At 39.2% G+C, this 19,146-nt stretch overlaps 1 protein-coding gene across 2 annotated transcripts; it reads left to right on the top strand.

Annotated features, from left to right (window-relative positions):
- The first annotated feature begins 5,461 nt into the window (after window positions 1–5,461).
- LOC5520920 lies at window positions 5,462–14,369 on the top strand. 2 transcript variants are annotated; one of them, XM_048728792.1, is made up of 6 exons: window positions 5,462–5,562; window positions 6,621–6,753; window positions 7,176–7,368; window positions 11,739–11,776; window positions 13,848–13,930; window positions 14,128–14,369. In XM_048728792.1, the coding sequence occupies exons 1-6, from the start codon at window positions 5,501–5,503 to the stop codon at window positions 14,132–14,134; spliced, it is 516 nt and encodes a 171-aa protein (XP_048584749.1). In that variant the 5' UTR covers window positions 5,462–5,500; the 3' UTR covers window positions 14,135–14,369. The 2 variants fall into 2 exon arrangements, with proteins under 2 accessions (XP_048584749.1, XP_048584750.1); XM_048728793.1 differs by lacking the exon at window positions 5,462–5,562 and adding an exon at window positions 5,592–6,547.
- Window positions 14,370–19,146: the final 4,777 nt, after the last annotated feature.

Raw genomic sequence — 19,146 nt, 5'->3', positions numbered from 1 at the left:
TTACCGTCAAAGTCACCAGAGCACATCAGATCATCGTGTTTACATTATCTACCTAAGCATGTACGACGCAGTTTTGATGTCTTTGGCAAATATTAGCTCAAGATAATAAGGTCATGCAGTAATTATTGATATTCAGCTTTTGTTTTTATTTGCGCTATTTTGGTCAAAAAATTTAAAAGAGTAGTACCTATTGCATTCGGGAATCCATGTATCATAGCCCGCAGTGCTTCATGGGTAATGTATATAACTGCCCGAAATCTGCTTATCTATTTGATACCCATGACCCACTGCGGGTTGATACATGGAATCTCGAATGCAATAGGTGCTACTCTTTTAAAGTTATGCCGTTGTAATGATTAGTCGGGAGGACCGGTTTAACCAAGGATCGTACCTTTATTTCTGCTAAGTTCAGTGGTACAACTGAGAGTTCTACTTATAGTAAAATAGTCTACTTATAGTTAAATAGGTAGTACGTTTGATTGACAAGCACTGACCACGTGTGCGGAGTGCAGTGATTGGACGGTACTTGACAATGCAAACAGTTACATCAGATATCATAACCTGTCGTGAAAAAAAATGTATTCTCGAAATTTTGTAGAAGATTTTGTCACATGAAATGTATATTCCTTAAAATCTGAAAAAAAAATCGAGACAGCCTGTCAAAAAATCCCCCCCCTCCATTTCTAAATCCTAGATCCACCACAGCTTTGTGTATTCTAATGGATTATTGAGCAATAAGCCAATAATTCAAACTTGTAATTGTAATGGAATCATTGTTTACGCCTGGTCACTTTTGGAATCCATAATAAGGTTTTTGTAAAATGAAGCCCTAAATGTGGCATAGTCATTATTTGCGTATGCACCTAAGAAAAGGAAATACTGATATTCTAGCACGAAAGGTTTGTTTTTTATGGCGGCCATTCCTGTTCTTGTATACACGCATCACAAAAACAAAACAAGAAACATAAAAACAACCACAATAATAAAGCACTCCACTATTTTGATTGGACTTCTGGTTGTTATGGTGGTCACTAGTTCAGTGGATTGCTGGAGACGTGTACAGGACCCGAAATGATCCCAGGACCCGAAACGATCCCAGGACCCGAAATGATCCCCAAAAGTACCCCAAATGATCCTGGGACCCGAAACGATACCGAGGAGTCCCCGAAATTAACCCCAAGGAATTGCGGTAATGGACAAAGGGAAAGCAGAAGAAATACTTGCAATTCTTGAAGCATAATTAAGGATTAATAGCGACTCAATTTCTAAACAACGTGACTTAAAAATATTAAATTCCAATACAATACTTCTATTTATTACATTGCCCGGCGTTAAACACATAAACAGAGTCCAAAACAAATACACAACTTTCAATTGCTACTGAAAGCAATACAGCATAAACATAGCACAGCTTTGCTCAGATCAACCAAACTCTCGACCTTCCATCACACTCTAAACATTTTGCGGTTCCGACACATGACTCTCATTTCCGGTAAACATCACCCCTAAAAATTAATATTCATTTGACAACCAAACATGTATTTCACCACGAAATTCTTGTTTACACGAGCGAATATTTACCGACACATTATATTTAGGCAGCCGGTTTGGCCGAGAAGATGGAACGACAAAAGCACACTGAGTAATACACTCAAACAACCAACTCATCTACTACCGATGCAAAATATTAAGAGGATGTGGCATTTGTTGAAAGCAATATTATGTGAGTTTTAAATTTCCTCATGTAGTCGTGCGTACACCCCGGCATGATCTCATGATAGGATAGGTCTTTCATTCGCCGAATAAAAACATGCAAAAAAATTACCTTAACCCATTTCGCTTCCTATGAAAAGCAGCATGTCCTATCCTTTCTTTTTGGCTTTTTATGTAAAAATGATTTATCTACACCGTGTTCTTCAAATTACTATCACAGGAATTGTTAGTTGACCCCAATTTCTGACTCAACCACTGTATTTCCCCCGCAGTCGTATATTAATATCTTAATACTATAGTTTTAGTTAATGTAAATTTCCTTTCAATAACATAAATAAAGCTAAATGTTTCAAATGTTTTTAAAACTGAAAGCCAATCCTTACACATTCCTTTTGTTGTCCATTACTGCAATTCCTTGGGGTTCATTTCGGTCCCGGGATCAGTTGGGGAACTTTTGGGGATCGTTTCGGGTCCTGGGATCGTTTCAGGTCCTGGGATCATTTCGGGTCCTGTACAGACGACAAAGAAACAGCGGCGCTAAAAAGGTTTGTTAGGGTTATTCGCAATGAAATGTCTAGATAGCTGGGAACATGATAGTGTGGTACTAACCTTTAGATATGGTGAAATGTCTCCCATTGCTTCTTATTATCATACTGTGTATCACCGTATTATTGCAAAGTGTTAAAAAGATTTAGGATTTTATGAGATATCAACCAGCTTTGTTTAGATGTTGGGTTCTTGCTATCTTCGTTTACAGGGCACTCCCATGGGGGAATGCGATACCCCGACGAGTTACAGCGATACAGCAGCTGCAGCGCGAAATGTATGGTGAGATGAGGGATCAAGCCCTCATTGAGAAAAGTGAGCACACACCTTTAAGTCAGTCCGAGTTAGCGGGGAACTTGAGTCTTGAGTTAGCGGTTTGTCCCCATCGGTTTGTCCGAGTTAGCGGGTAGTTCGAAATATCGGTCTTCTACTGTTTTCCAGCATGTTATATGCTTGCACTAGTGGGGTCCCCTCTCTACTATTCCTCTGTGCCCTGTTGCTAAAGAAAGGCTTTGGTGATATAGGTTAGCTGATTCTGGGTTATACCAATACGCCCTGATCTCTTGGTACCTCCCCTGTGTATGGCCGTTGTTCTAACCATAATTAGTCGCTCGATTTTCCTTAGGTCCTCCCCTGCATTAATTAAAAATAATCATTATCAATATCTTAAATTGATTAGATTTAATTTTCATAGAAATGCGAAATGAGGCGAGCAGGGTGCATCATGTTGCCTAGAACTCTATAAATGTGGTTTTAAAATATTTCAAAATTTGCTATACTGTGCCTTTGTAAAATCGTGTATTAAAAAAAAAAAAGATTGTCCATGCTGGTGATTGTATTTATGTTTATTATCCCCCCCCCTTTGTCCAGGGGGGGGATATATTATGTCAAGTAATACAAAAAAGCTGAGTAGCAAGGAATAGAGCAGGGTTTTCGGGCAAACCCTCGACTGCCGAACCGCCGTTTCTTTATTGAAAAAACAGGCGCGTGTCAAGACGGGGGTCGAGAGGTCCGGACCTTACCCTGCTTATGTGACGAAATGACACATTTGTTGTTAGTTGGATGATGTTTTATTCTATTTGTGCATTTGGATAGAAAAATGTTTCTAGATGGATCTATGTCTGCGCACCAGCTCAAATAAACAAACCCTGCTTGACTGTTCTCTAGTAGGTTTACTCGAAAAAATACTGTTTTCGGAGTTTCAAACAAACAAACAAACAAACAAACAGACAGACAGACAGACAGACAGACAGACGGACTGACAGACGGACAGACGGACAGACGGACAGACGGACAAACAAACAAACGAACGAACGAACGAACACAGTGTTTAGAGCTTAGGATTAGAAATTGCTTTGACCACACCCAATGTGCTATCTTTTAGGGTTTAAAAATGTTGTTGAAAAGTGTCTTTCTGTTCCGCCTGTCAAAACATTCTGATTCAAAATGCATGCCTTGTTTCGCCTAGTGCAGTTGCCTGGCTTTCTGTCACGAACATTGTCTGGTCTTCGTCCAGTGAATAGCATCGCGAAACATCCAATTCGGCTATAACAATTTGCAACGATTTTTCTTTTTATGTCTAAACGCTTTTTTGCCCAAAAACGGGGGTGACATGTCACCCCCGTCACCAACCCTGGATCCGCCACAGCATAGAATACACAATCATTCATAGACAATTCCCTATTACATACGAAAAAACAAACAGTTTAAACAGTGGGATAGCATTCTGGTTGCTACCCGCTTTAAAGATTTCCTTGGTTTTAGAACAGTGGTGGCGTGATTTTTTTTCGCACTCTTTCGGGGGTATCTTTGCTAACACTGATTCAGTTTGTAAAAAATCTCAATTTTGTGATCATCATCTTTGCCCAACTCCAAATTCAATTCAATTGTGGAAGGGCACACATAGACCATAAAATAAATAACCAATTTCATTGGAATGCTTACATTTAATTAAAGCAAAATCAGCAAAAAGCTGTAAAATATCTACGATATAAAGCAAAAACAGAAGATTGATAGATATTCTCAAGTGTAATACATTTAAAAGGCTTGGATCCTAAGCTAAAACTGTTGAAATTTTGAAAGCTGCCTTAAAGTGAGTTAACAATGCCTTAAATGCACCATTTTTGGTCAAAACATCAAACTCGGCAATGTTAGCTGTTTGGTAATATTTCATTTTGAGTGATGACGTCATCCAGCCGATCACGTGACTTTTGCAAATCAATATTTCAAAAAATTCTCCGCTGACGGATACGGTATGAAAACGAAAACATCGCATGTTTTTATGTTCCTTTGAAACACGTCTGTACACTGATGTCTTAACCGGCAAGAAAAGTTTAGCCTTTTGGTCACAAATCAACATTTTAATTCGCAGCAGGTCACGTGACTTAACAAAATATTTAATATCTTGTTAACGGCAGGGAAAATTCCGGATGCTAAAACGCTATCATATGACACACATAAATTCAACACTTATTTAGTAAACACCTTTGTCCTGTTTTACTGTTTTCCCCACCAGCGGAAAGGCAAAAAAAATTTTGTCACGTGATCTATTATGTGACGTCATCACCAGCAAGAAAACAATACGAAAATGTTAAGGCCGTCGACTTTAATCATCTTGCTAAAAAGAATGAATTCAAGGCGATGTTAACAAAGTTTAAGGCAAAAAGCTATATTCGATGCTAAGAGCAAACTACCCAGGCCTTAATATACTTGAGTTTAAGCTTGGTTTGACTTTTGTGAGGTTCAAAAATACGCTTGAAAATACGCGCAATTTTCTGATGAGTTCATCGCGATATAATGACAGCTCCCCTAGAAATTATATAAAAGAAACAGATAATCTTTCCCGGCAACTTTTAAAAAGGATAGATTTTTGGCATCAAAACATATTCAAACGACGAAATATGCCATTTAACGTGTTTGGGAAGGGGGGCTCAATGTGTTCTCTTGTATTTAAATGACAAATTCCTACTTCTACAAATAAGATTCTTGCAGCTTTGTATCACTATATTATGAAGATAAGAAAATAACAACCTGTTTTCTCTCTATTGGGCTAATATCTTTTTACCTTTTTGGTGGTATAAATAAAGACAATTCTAGGCTAACAGGTTTTCAGTTTGCGGATTTTTACTTTAGTCATTAAGTAAAAATGAACATGATGTAATTTCCAAGGTCAACCAATGGTATCTCGCGCTGAGCCCTTTACACGGGGATTCCCCTTCGGTGACGTGTATAATTAAGCCGAATGAAGGCCTCATTAAGACACAGCAAGACAAGGCAGACAAGATTCAAGACTTCAAACATAAGGTAAGTTTATTCCACTTTAGCGTTTCCTTGAAAACCTGATGTATGAGTATATTGATCTCTAAATGACCATCCTAAAGTTTAGCATGATAATAAAGTGTGTTTTCGAAAGAACAGAGTGCACATAGACGGCACTGGGTGTTTATGAATTCTATCTTTATATAATTCAATAGCCTAGAGCTGGACACAGAGAACAGAAAGGGTTGATATTACTCCATAAAAGCAACTGTAAAATAAGGCGATTATAAAGCTTCAATTAGAACGCTCGAAATTGAAATCACATATGCGCACGAATACATTGTAACAAATAGGTCACGCAATAAATAAAGTGAAGTTTAAAGCTTATGTAATTAGATAGAACATTCTAAATCGAAATGACACATAAAACAAGTATTTGCTTAGATAAGCAATTTCAATTTTCGATTTACGGTCAAATAACATAATTTTTGTTCTGTTTGTTTGTGATGTAACTAGATAGGACATTCGAGATAGAAATGACATCATAAAACAAATATTTGCTGAGATAAGCAATTTCACTTTCGATCTTCGGTCAAATAACATAATTTTTGTTCTGTTTGTTTGTGATGTAACTAGATAGGACATTCGAGATAGAAATGACATCATAAAACAAATATTTGCTGAGATAAGCAATTTCACTTTCGATCTACGGAAAAAAAACATAATTTTGCTTAGTCTTCTCCGCCGGCATCTTAAAGAGCAGAAAAAAGAAAAAAAAAGGATTTGGTTTCCTGTGGCAAAAAAAAAAAAAAACGGGAAAAGAGAATACTGTATCTCCCGCTCCATTCCCTCAAACTTGTGCACACTAAAACGGTCATCAAAATAGATTTTGAATTCTGCTCATCACCTGGAGACCAAATATCCGTGCAATAAACTCCTCTCTGTTATTATTTATGTCTTTTTTCGTTCGAGGAAAAATTCCCACCATGTCAGGGTAAAATTGTGCCATGAAGGATCTAAAAATTCAAAGGTACATGGAGGCAAAAAAAAAAATCCACCAGGTAGGGTTTCACCAGATCAGTGATTTTTTTATTGTTTTGCAGGTTTTCCTTTATGATGGGTACGATCAAACCTCCAGAGGAAGAAAAAGGCATTATGGATCTTCCTTTTAAAGTCTACACAGAACTAGTGAAAAATCTTGAAGTGGACGACGGCTGGAAACAACTCGCTGCAGAGGTATGACTATATGTGCCTACCCACAGGTAGCCCAGACAATCGATGCTTGTTCGTAGCTCGGAACTCGGCTGTTCTAAAAGGGGACGCGCAAAGCGTTTTTGTGTGAAATGTTGCCAATGTTTTGTGAAGTGTTTTGGGAGAGAAGTAAAAAACCCCGTCGAGAAAATCCCCTCAAATCGTGTATTACACATGAATTTGACAGCAACAAGGCATGTTCTAAGTTTTAAGGCAATTTTATTGACAACATTCCACAAACTCATAAGTAACCCCCTTCGTTTGGATTAACTCCTTGCATGGATTTTGTGTGTGTCTGGGGGGAGACAAGAGAAGGGCCTATTAAAATCTTATCATAGATATAAACCACTGAACCAAACTTGTTTGTATTTACAAAAGACATATGGAAAGTACTGTGCTTATTCTAGGTGATTTGCTCAGAAGATTGCAAGCCTTATTACACAGCAAAAAGAGTGCAAGAAATCAGTAGCCAAGAAAGTTTTCATCGTAACTCTGAAGTACTTTTACGAGACATGGACAAGATGGGAGTTACTATCAATGAAATTATTGATGCTCTTAAAAAATGTAGGAACAACAGAGCAGTTCGAATTATTGAGTCCGGTAAGGATGACATCTTAAATATTAAGTGCACCAGTCCCTTGAGTTCCAAATAAGAAATTTCAAATCGCTCAAAATTGGTTTAAAGTTAGCCCCTGGTTCTCTTATCATGTTTAAAAAGTTTGAGTTACATACAATAAATATTTTTCGAGAAATTCCGAATTTACGATTTTGCCTATAAAATCGCCGATTTGGGGGCATTTTTCACCTTTCAAAAAAACCGCAAAATATTCTTTAAATATACGCGGAATTGAAAATAGCGATAAAGATCCTTAGAAAGGAGTTGATAAGTTATAAATTGAGTGGTTTCTTTACTTTTTCCGGCAAAAAAAGTATATTTTATTGCTGTCTAAACATGTCAATAAAAAATGTCGACTTGAATAATAGCTTAAATTTGGGGCTTATAAAACCGATGGTACATGGATTTTCGCAGAGATTTTGCACTTTAAGCAAACATTGGTGTTATTTCTTTCGATTCAGCAAATAAAAAATTGGGGGAATCAAATTCCCGAATTATAATGAAGCCGAACGCAACACCATGTCGAGCTCAAATAACACGCGATTTTCTTGACAGCCGTCTTTATTAGATACACATACCTGTTTGTACAGGAGACAAACCACAGATAATAAACTCTACCCTTACTGTATACTAATCTCAGATGCTGTATAATTGTCTTGGTTCATCCTTTGAAGTTACTGGAAGTCAATAAAGACATTACAATGAAAAATATTTGCTATTTTGTACAGACCAGTTCAGAATACCTGCCGGAATGGCAGACTTTGAAGGATTTGTTTGGGTTCTAAAGTTTCTTTACGCTCAATTGAAGTAAAAGATATTCAAACACGTCAGTTCTTACCTTCTGCCAAGAGGTTTCTGGGGGAAAAGCCGATTTGTAAGATTAATTTCAATGAAAGGTCAAGTACTTGAACACGAGTCTGGTTTCAGATGACAACTGATCAGCGGTCTACCAGATGAGAATGCGTGAATTTGCAAAGGAAACCCGATATAAAGAATAGTTCAACTACTCGGCTTGCAGTTTTTATTCTAGATTGTTTCTTATTTTATGTTCTTCATTCTATAAAAAAACATATTAATGATGCCAAAATTATGTTAAAAAGATACCGTAGGAAACACCAATCGAAGAATAAAACACAAATACCACAAGCAAACATGCTTCGTTGACATAAGGGCATAAGCTGAAAGAATTGTCACACTCCCTCAAAGCGGCATCCTGTTACAGTAACACCTCCGTTAGCCACAAAAGGCTTTAGGGCAACACAAAAAGATTACATGAGGCTGCTTAAAATAAAATCAGGCAATCATAAAATTGTAAATCGGATGATGCTTGATATTTTTCTTCATCATGACTACCTGTGATTACGCTGTTTGCGTGGGTGGTCCTTGTGGCCCTAGTGTCGATTGCTCGAGCAATTCAAAGTGCGTTCTTAAACTTTAAACTGAGTTTGAACTTCTTCTTACTAGAGCTGGTAAGTGAATCATGATTTAACGACCGGAGTATTTGTTAAGCGCGCGCGTAGGTGACTCTTGAAACGCAAAATGTAATCACAGGTAGCCCAGGCAATGGTTGCTTGTTCGTAGCTCGGAATTCGGCTGTTCTGAGAGGGGACGAGTAAAGCGACGACGAGTGAAATGAGTTCTCTAATAAAAATCTGACTACCCCCGAAAGAACAAAGAGGGATTTTTTTTATGCCTTTGCAGTATCTTCACGGGATTTTTATTGTCGGATTTGGCTACGTACCACGGTTATCTAGCTTATGCTTTATAGTTTCGTCCACAAATAGCACGTCAATTGGGAACCGAAAGTGGACTTTCGGCCGTTGTGGGCGCACCCCCTGCATCCCCCCCCCCCCCCCCCCCCTGGGCATATTTTGGGGAGTCCCTATTTCAACTCAACTTCCCGTTTCGTAGACTCGACTTATTTATCGCGCACCTCTGTTTTCCTTATATTAGTTTATGTGTGTTCCGATGTTTGTGTGGGTGTGGGTGTGTGTGTGTATGTGGGGGGGGGGGGGGGGGGGGGGATATGCGACGGAGATTTCTTTTTCATTACGGACATTGCGCAAAAGTACAGACTAGCTCACAGGCTAAAACATCCCTCGCATTAAAACAATGTCAATCAGCATTATATCTTTCGTTTAGCGAAAGTATTATTTTACCCCTCAAACACGGGGAGTAGATCGTCGTCTGTATCGGAATCATAGACATGTTCATTCAATCTGTCGCAAGCTCCAACTGATTTTGTAACCCTTTTCCAGGCAGTCTTGTTGGCATTGCACAGTTGTTGTTCTTGTTATATCAAGCAAAGTAGGCCAATAACGAGTTAATGTTCTCACGGCAATCTACGATTGTGCTTGTGCAGAAGGGAAGTAGCCCATAGAGGGTTACTGTTCTAACGGCAATCAACATTTTACAATGAGTTAACTGACAGCTCAGTGGTTGGACAGAGTGATATTTGTTTTCTCTTGCTACAAAGTAGCGAAGCAGCCCATTTAAAGTCACTATTCTCACGGTAGTTGCCGATTTTCCAGCTACCGTTTTTTCAAACTACTTCAGTCACCTGGAGCAAGTCCGTAATGAAAAAGAAACTCTGTCCCACCGGCGACCAGCAACAACGGCACACTTACCCTAGGGACTCCCACGCAAAATGTAAAACCTTTAAAAGAAAAAGTCGACAACAACGCAGATTTATGTTTTTAGAACGATATTTCGGCTGACCAATACCTGCCTTCTTCAGCTTCAGGTTATAAATGAGTTACAATGGCATGTTACAGCTAGTATATGTACAAAGTTCATTGATGATTAACTAACAAAAGGTAAAAATAGTAATTGAGTAAGGGGTGACTTATGGAAGATGGTAAATAGGGTGGTGTGGATTACTAAGTAGCTAAACGGTTTCTTCACATATGTTTGTGTATTAAAAAATAAAATAAAATAAAATAAAAATAACCCGGTCCGCCGAGGTCTGGTCCGTGTAGGTCCTGTCTTCATTTTACAAAGACCCGCTCCCATTATTGAAAAAAATGTCTGCAGTAATCAAGCAGTGCTCATGCGCACACAACTAATATGCAGATAAACGTAACGTATACAATTTTTACTCTTACGCCTAAGTTCTTTACCAAATCATCAGATGTTTTTGAAAATAGACAAACAAGACATGATATCGCCTTTTTTTAAATATGATTTTCTAATAAAGAAAGACTAGGACTCAAAACGGTATGTTCTTATCGGGATTAGGATACCTGTGGAAAGTCGCGCATTTTCATCTGGCAGACCGCTGATCAAGTTGTTGTCATCTGAAACCAGACTCGTGTTCAAGTACTTGACCTTTGCATTGAAATTAATCTTACAAATCGGCCTTTTCCCTAGAAACCTCTTGGCAGAAGGTAAGAACTGACGTGCTTGAATATCTTTTACTTCAATTGAGCGTAAAGAAACTTTAAAACCCAAACAAATCCTTCAAAGTTTGCCATTCCGGAAGGCGTTCTGAACTGAAGTCTGTACAAAATAGCAAATATTTTTCATTGTAATGTCTTTATTGACTTCCAGTAACTTCCAAGGACGAACCAAGACAATTATACAGCAACTGAGATTAGTATACAGCAAGGGTAGAGTTTATTTTCTGTGATTTTTCTCCTGTACAAACAGGCATGTGTATCTAATAAAGACGGCTGTCAAGAAAATCGCGTGTTATTTGAGCTCGACATGGGGTTGCGTTCGGCTTCATTATAATTTGGGAATTTGATTCCCCCAATTTTTTATTTGCTGAATCAAAAGAAATAACACCAATGTTTGCTCAAAGTGCAAAATTTCTGCGAAAATCCATGTACCATCGGTTTTATAAGCCCCTAATTTAAGCTATTATTCAAGTCGACATTTTTTATTGACATGTTTAGACAGCAATAAAATATACTTTTTTTTGCCGGAAAAAGGAAAGAAACCACTCGATTTATACCTTATCAACTCCTTTCTAAGGATCTGTATCGCTATTTTCAATTCCGCGTATATTTAAAGAATATTTTGCGGTTTTTTTGAAAGGTGAAAAATGCCCCCAAATCGGCGATTTTATAGGCAAAATCGTAAATTCGGAATTTCTCGAAAAATATTTATTGTATGTAACTCAAACTTTTTAACCATGATAAGAGAACCAGGGGCTAACTTTAAACCAATTTTGAGCGATTTTGAAATTTCTTATTTGGAACTCCTCAGTTGAATCTAAGGGACTGGTGCACTTAAGAAATATTTTAACTACCAACAGTGGGACCCTCGTTTGATGTCTTGCTGGAAAGGCCTAGAAAATACAATACTGCCCTTTAGTTATTTGCTATGCTAGTCGTGTTTTTTCTTTCTTCAGGTTTGAAAGCATCTATACATGGCCGCCAAAGTGAACAGGTAAGCACATAAAAATGTTTCCCATCTTGTTTTATTATGTTGTTCTAAAGAGGGATCTAAAATTCCGTTTTCCCAGATGCCTTTTATCGAAAACCTCTGTTTACTGTCAGCCTTTCCTGTGTCAGTGTACTCAACAAGGCGCCGACAACGGGAAAAAATCCTAAAATAAGGCCACCATCTCTGGTAAGAGACCCATCCCCTTTCTTCGCAGAGCCCCACCATATCAGCCATATCGCCATTCAGGATCCTGCTTATTCTCACACACTATCAATAGAAACGTTTGTATATAGCAGGGTCTGATCACAAACCATACAATCACGATTCGAATAACCCAAATGGCTCAAATGGTTTTGTGGTGGGGGTTAAAAGCCCTTCCGCTGTCAATGGAAGTTATATAGTTATGTTCTGCCCTAGCGTAGAAGAGGGGAAGTGTACTCCCCTCTGTTTTAGAAACAAAGGAGCTCATCGTTATTGTTATAGCGGTTTCAGATCACACGCGGCCTTCGCCGTCAAACAAAATCTTTTTTTGCTTAAGAGCGCTGTCACACAATATGCTCCTGACCAATCACAGCTTTGGACGCGTGTGATCTGAAACCGCTATAATGTCTAGAAATAAGAAATTGGTATGTATAAAAAACATAGTTGTGAAATTATATTTTCAAGGAGCATCCACGCATCATACGAGAGAATGCACTACTACTTGATTTCCTTGCTCTATTGCCTTGGTTACATCAATTCACATTGCTTTATGCATGCGCATATTTACATTATAGTGGAGCCATTTTTGCAATTCCCTTTGTCGCCATGGCCACGTCCATTGTGTCTTTCTTGATAGGTAAATTTGGTAGATAGAGAAGGTATTGATAGACTTTAAGCCAAGAACTGCTGCAGATGATGAATACGACAGCTGATGAATAAAGACAATGATGGTGTAGGACGATGGAGTCTTAATGTTCCTGCTTGTTCCTATATATTAGGAACTAGCAGGAGCATTAAGATTACAGTCGTCAATAAACACGGATTACAGAAACACAGGGTCGCCGTGGTCTCTAATAGAGTAGTGCTTATATAAAATAAAGGTTTAAAAGGGTAGGGGGTTGGGGGTGGGGAGCTGCCTTGGGACACCTAGAATTTAAAAAAGACGCCCCTTGTGATGTTTCCCTTGCCCCTCCCACTTCTACAACGCTCCTAAGATTTTACAAAGATTCTTTCAAAAAGGTTTTTCTAGTATCCCCACTCTAACTTCAGACTCCCTCCCCCAACACCATAGATATCCCCCTTTACCCTTTTCAAAATTTCCCTCGTTGTTACTATGGGGCCACTGTAATTGGTTGTGGCTGCGGTTGCGTCCGTGCCTCCTGATGTTGAAAGCTTATAAAATTGGAATTTATTTTTTTCTGTTCCCTTTTTATATTGCAAATATATAAAGGGAACAGAATGTGACGGATCTAAAGGGAAGAGGTGGTAATGGGAGACGAGCGCGCTTGAAAAATATGCTCCGACAAAATATGTTGTTGCTCTATTGCAACCTTCAATGTACCGAAAAAGCTATAATGAATTCATATCAATCAATGGCTGTCGTTTTTCTAAATGGTCTAAAAAAGGGCTGGGGCGGGCGCGCGGAAGACCTGTGATATTCTAGAACGTTAGGGGCTAGGCTCCATTTCCAAGATGGCTGCCAGTAAAATCGTAGTAAACACGAATTCCTGCAAGTTTACGTGGAAACTCTCGACTTACAAAGTTCTAGAGCGATAAAATAACGAAAAAATGATTGGAGCGGGACTCCCAAATATGGTATGTAGTGCCTAATAAGGAAAGGACCGACCGAGCTAGAAAAACGACAGTTTTTAAAACAAGATTGACTGATATGGCGGGGCTCTGCGAAGAAAGGGGATGGGTCTCTTACAAGAGATGGTGGCCTTATTTTAGGATTTTTTTCCCGTTGTCGACGCCTTGTATTTTTGGCCCCACGAAAGTGCTTTTAGTTTGACTCTGCAAAAACAATGACATTTGGTGGCTTAAAAATTTGACACTGAGAAGGGGGTTAAATAGAGCTTTGTCTTTATCGCAGATGATGGAAGAGGAACAAGCCGAAACATTAAAGAAAGCGAAGCAGCCGGTCGAGCATGACGAAAGAAGTTGTGGAGTTAAAAGGTATCGATGACGGATTGAAGTCATTACAATTAGATTAGTCTTAGATTAGTCTACATGAACTTTGTAGAAGGACAAACTCGCTTGAAATGAAAGTTTTGTTTTGTAAAGCCATGATTTGGAAATATATAACGTGAATTTGTAAAACACAATATTAGTAAAACACAACTGACATTGTATTTTTGTCTTTTTTTTTCTAGGATGTGAAGCAGTGGAGGATTTTGAATAACAGGGACATTGTTCCGGAAGTTCCGTTTCTGTGTAACGGAAGTTGTTAAAATTATTAGTTTATGATCACCAATTATGTAATATGTAATTAGTAATAGGATCGGGTATCATTGTACCAGGCACGGGGTGAACTCGTGAGGGATTGTAAGACAGATTGTAGAGAGATTGAGAGCTGATTCGAATAAAGGGAGAAGAAAGTCGGAGATCGTGAAAACAGAGTGTCGTTTGGTTCGAAACATTACCAACAGACATTTCAGTAAGGTTTGTAGTTAGTAATATATTAGTATTCATCTACTTAGTGATTAGTATTCCCTAAGTTGCAACTTTGTTTTCATTGTTTTCCTCCTGGAAAACAATTAAAATTAAGGTGCAACTCAGGGAATACTAATCACTAAGTAGATGACTACTAATATATTACTAACTACATTCTCCACTAATTCCCTATTTTTCAATGCCCTCGCCGCTTGACACCTTAATTACTATGAGATTTAGGGGGTTGAAATGGAGAGCGCTGATTGGTCGAGTGGCAGTGATCATTTTCTAAGAATTTCTAGCGGCGCAAAGGAGCATCTTAGGGCATAAAGGCGTATCTAAGGGCGTAAAGGAGTATCTAAGGGCATAAAGGAGTATCTAAGGCCGTAAAGGAGTATCTAAGGGCGTATAGAAGTATCTAGGGGCATAAAGGAGTATCTAAGGGCGTAAAGGAGTATCTAAGGCCGTAAAGGAGTATCTAAGGGCATAAAGGAGTATCTAAGGCCGTAAAGGAGTATCTAAGGGCGTATAGAAGTATCTAAGGGCATAAAGGAGTGTCTAAGGGCGTATAGAAGTATCTAAGGGCATAAAGGAGTATCTGAGGGCGTAAAGAAGTATCTAAGGGTGTATAGGAGTATCTAAGGGCATATAGAAGTATCTGAGGGCGTAAAGGAGTATCTAAGGGCAATAAGGAGTATCTAAGGGCGTAAAGGAGTATCTAAGGGCGTATAGAAGTATCTAGGGGCATAAAGGAGTATCTAAGGGCGTAAAGGAGTATCTAAGGCCGTAAAGGAGTATCTAAGGGCATAAAGGAGTATCTAAGGCCGTAAAGGAGTATCTAAGGGCGTATAGAAGTATCTAAGGGCATAAAGGAGTGTCTAAGGGCGTATAGAAGTATCTAAGGGCATAAAGGAGTATCTGAGGGCGTAAAGAAGTATCTAAGGGTGTATAGGAGTATCTAAGGGCGTATAGAAGTATCTGAGGGCGTAAAGGAGTATCTAAGGGCAATAAGGAGTATCTAAGGGCGTAAAGGAGTATCTAAGGGCGTATAGAAGTATCTAGGGGCATAAAGGAGTATCTAAGGGCGTAAAGGAGTATCTAAGGGCATAAAGGAGTATCTTAGGGCGTAAAGAAGTATCTAAGGGCATAAAGGAGTATCTAAGGGGGTAAAGGAGTATCTAAGAGCGTATAGAAGTATCAAAGGGCGTAAAGGATTATCTAAGGGCGTATAGAAGTATCTAAGGAAGTAAAGGAGTATCTAAGGGCGTAAAGGAGTATCTAAGGGCGTATAGAAGTATCTAAGGAAGTAAAGGATTATCTAAGGGCGTATAGAAGTATCTAAGGGCATAAAGGAGTATCTAAGGGCGTAAAGGATTATCTAAGGGCGTATAGGAGTATCAAAGGGCGTAAAGGAGTATCTAAGGGCGTAAAGGAGTATCTAAGGGCATAAAGGAGTATCTAAGGAAGTAAAGGAGTATCTAAGGGCGTATAGAAGTATCTAAGGGCGTAAGGAGTATCTTAGGGTGTAAAGGAGTATCTAAGGGCGTAAAGGAGTATCTTAGGGTGTAAAGGAGTATCTAAGGGCGTAAAGGACTATCTAAAGGGGTATAGAAGTATCTGAGGACGTAAAGGAGTATCTGAGGGCGTAAAGGAGTATCAAAGGGCGTAAAGGAGTATCTAAGGGCGTAAAGGAGTATCTAAGGGCATAAAGGAGTATCTAAGGAAGTAAAGGAGTATCTAAGGGTGTATAGAAGTATCTAAGGGCGTAAAGGAGTATCTTAGGGTGTAAAGGAGTATCTAAGGGCGTAAAGGAGTATCTTAGGGTGTAAAGGAGTATCTAAGGGCGTAAAGGACTATCTAAAGGGGTATAGAAGTATCTGAGGACGTAAAGGAGTATCTGAGGGCGTAAAGGAGTATCTAAGGGCGTAAAGGAGTATCTAAGGGCGTATAGGAGTATCAAAGGGCGTAAAGGAGTATCTAAGGACGTAAAGGAGTATCTAAGGGCATAAAGGAGTATCTAAGGAAGTAAAGGAGTATCTAAGGGCGTATAGAAGTATCTAAGGGCGTAAAGGAGTATCTTAGGGTGTAAAGGAGTATCTAAGGGCGTAAAGGACTATCTAAAGGGGTATAGAAGTATCTGAGGACGTAAAGGAGTATCTAAGGGCGTATAGGAGTATCAAAGGGCGTAAAGGAGTATCTAAGGGCGTAAAGGAGTATCTAAGGGCATAAAGGAGTATCTAAGGAAGTAAAGGAGTATCTAAGGGCGTATAAAAGTATCTAAGGGCGTAAAGGAGTATCTTAGGGTGTAAAGGAGTATCTAAGGGCGTAAAGGAGTATCTTAGGGTGTAAAGGAGTATCTAAGGGCGTAAAGGACTATCTAAAGGGGTATAGAAGTATCTGAGGACGTAAAGGAGTATCTGAGGGCGTAAAGGAGTATCAAAGGGCGTAAAGGAGTATCTAAGGGCGTAAAGGAGTATCTAAGGGCATAAAGGAGTATCTAAGGAAGTAAAGGAGTATCTAAGGGCGTATAGAAGTATCTAAGGGCGTAAAGGAGTATCTTAGGGTGTAAAGGAGTATCTAAGGGCGTAAAGGAGTATCTTAGGGTGTAAAGGAGTATCTAAGGGCGTAAAGGACTATCTAAAGGGGTATAGAAGTATCTGAGGACGTAAAGGAGTATCTGAGGGCGTAAAGGAGTATCTAAGGGCGTAAAGGAGTATCTAAGGGCGTATAGGAGTATCAAAGGGCGTAAAGGAGTATCTAAGGGCGTAAAGGAGTATCTAAGGGCATAAAGGAGTATCTAAGGAAGTAAAGGAGTATCTAAGGGCGTATAGAAGTATCTAAGGGCGTAAAGGAGTATCTTAGGGTGTAAAGGAGTATCTAAGGGCGTAAAGGAGTATCTTAGGGTGTAAAGGAGTATCTAAGGGCGTAAAGGACTATCTAAAGGGGTATAGAAGTATCTGAGGACGTAAAGGAGTATTTAAGGGCGTATAGGAGTATCAAAGGGCGTAAAGGAGTATCTAAGGGCGTAAAGGAGTATCTAAGGGCATAAAGGAGTATCTAAGGAAGTAAAGGAGTATCTAAGGGCGTAAAGGAGTATCTAAGGGCATAAAGGAGTATCTGAGGGCATAAAGGAGTATCTAAGGGCGTAAAGGAGTATCAAAGGGCGTAAAGGAGTATCTGAGGGCATAAAGGAGTATCTAAGAGCGTATAGAAGTATCAAAGGGCGTAAAGGATTATCTAAGGGCGTATAGAAGTATCTAAGGAAGTAAAGGAGTATCTAAGGGCGTAAAGGAGTATCTAAGGGCGTATAGAAGTATCTAAGGAAGTAAAGGATTATCTAAGGGCGTATAGAAGTATCTAAGGGCATAAAGGAGTATCTAAGGGCGTAAAGGATTATCTAAGGGCGTATAGGAGTATCAAAGGGCGTAAAGGAGTATCTAAGGGCGTAAAGGAGTATCTAAGGGCATAAAGGAGTATCTAAGGAAGTAAAGGAGTATCTAAGGGCGTATAGAAGTATCTAAGGGCGTAAAGGAGTATCTTAGGGTGTAAAGGAGTATCTAAGGGCGTAAAGGAGTATCTTAGGGTGTAAAGGAGTATCTAAGGGCGTAAAGGACTATCTAAAGGGGTATAGAAGTATCTGAGGACGTAAAGGAGTATCTGAGGGCGTAAAGGAGTATCAAAGGGCGTAAAGGAGTATCTAAGGGCGTAAAGGAGTATCTAAGGGCATAAAGGAGTATCTAAGGAAGTAAAGGAGTATCTAAGGGCATAAAGGAGTATCTAAGGAAGTAAAGGAGTATCTAAGGGCGTATAGAAGTATCTAAGGGCGTAAAGGAGTATCTTAGGGTGTAAAGGAGTATCTAAGGGCGTAAAGGAGTATCTTAGGGTGTAAAGGAGTATCTAAGGGCGTAAAGGACTATCTAAAGGGGTATAGAAGTATCTGAGGACGTAAAGGAGTATCTAAGGGCGTAAAGGAGTATCAAAGGGCGTAAAGGAGTATCTAAGGGCGTAAAGGAGTATCTAAGGGCATAAAGGAGTATCTAAGGAAGTAAAGGAGTATCTAAGGGCGTAAAGGAGTATCTAAGGGCATAAAGGAGTATCTGAGGGCATAAAGGAGTATCTAAGGGCGTAAAGGAGTATCAAAGGGCGTAAAGGAGTATCTGAGGGCATAAAGGAGTATCTAAGGGCGTATAGAATTATCTAAGGGCGTAAAGGAGTATCTTAGGGTGTAAAGGAGTATCTAAGGGCGTAAAGGAGTATCTTAGGGTGTAAAGGAGTATCTAAGGGCGTAAAGGAGTATCTAAGGAAGTAAAGGAGTATCTAAGGGCGTAAAGGACTATCTAAAGGCGTATAGAAGTATCTAAGGGCGTAAAGGAGTATCAAAGGGCGTAAAGGAGTATCTGAGGGCATAAAGGAGTATCTAAGGGCGTAAAGGAGTATCTGAGGGCATAAAGGAGTATCTAAGGGCGTAAAGGAGTATCAAAGGGCGTATAGAAGTATCTAAGGGCGTAAAGGAGTATCTTAGGGTGTAAAGGAGTATCTAAGGGCGTAAAGGAGTATCTTAGGGTGTAAAGGAGTATCTAAGGGCGTAAAGGACTATCTAAAGGGGTATAGAAGTATCTGAGGACGTAAAGGAGTATCTGAGGGCGTAAAGGAGTATCTAAGGGCGTAAAGGAGTATCTAAGGGCGTATAGAAGTATCTAAGGGCGTAAAGGAGTGTCTAAGGGCATAAAGGACGACGT

This window comes from Nematostella vectensis, chromosome 6, assembly GCF_932526225.1.
Source record: "Nematostella vectensis chromosome 6, jaNemVect1.1, whole genome shotgun sequence".
Classification (NCBI taxonomy): domain Eukaryota; kingdom Metazoa; phylum Cnidaria; class Anthozoa; order Actiniaria; family Edwardsiidae; genus Nematostella; species Nematostella vectensis.
The sequence above is the reverse complement of the archived record's forward strand: the minus strand, read 5'-3'. Positions and strand labels throughout refer to the sequence as shown.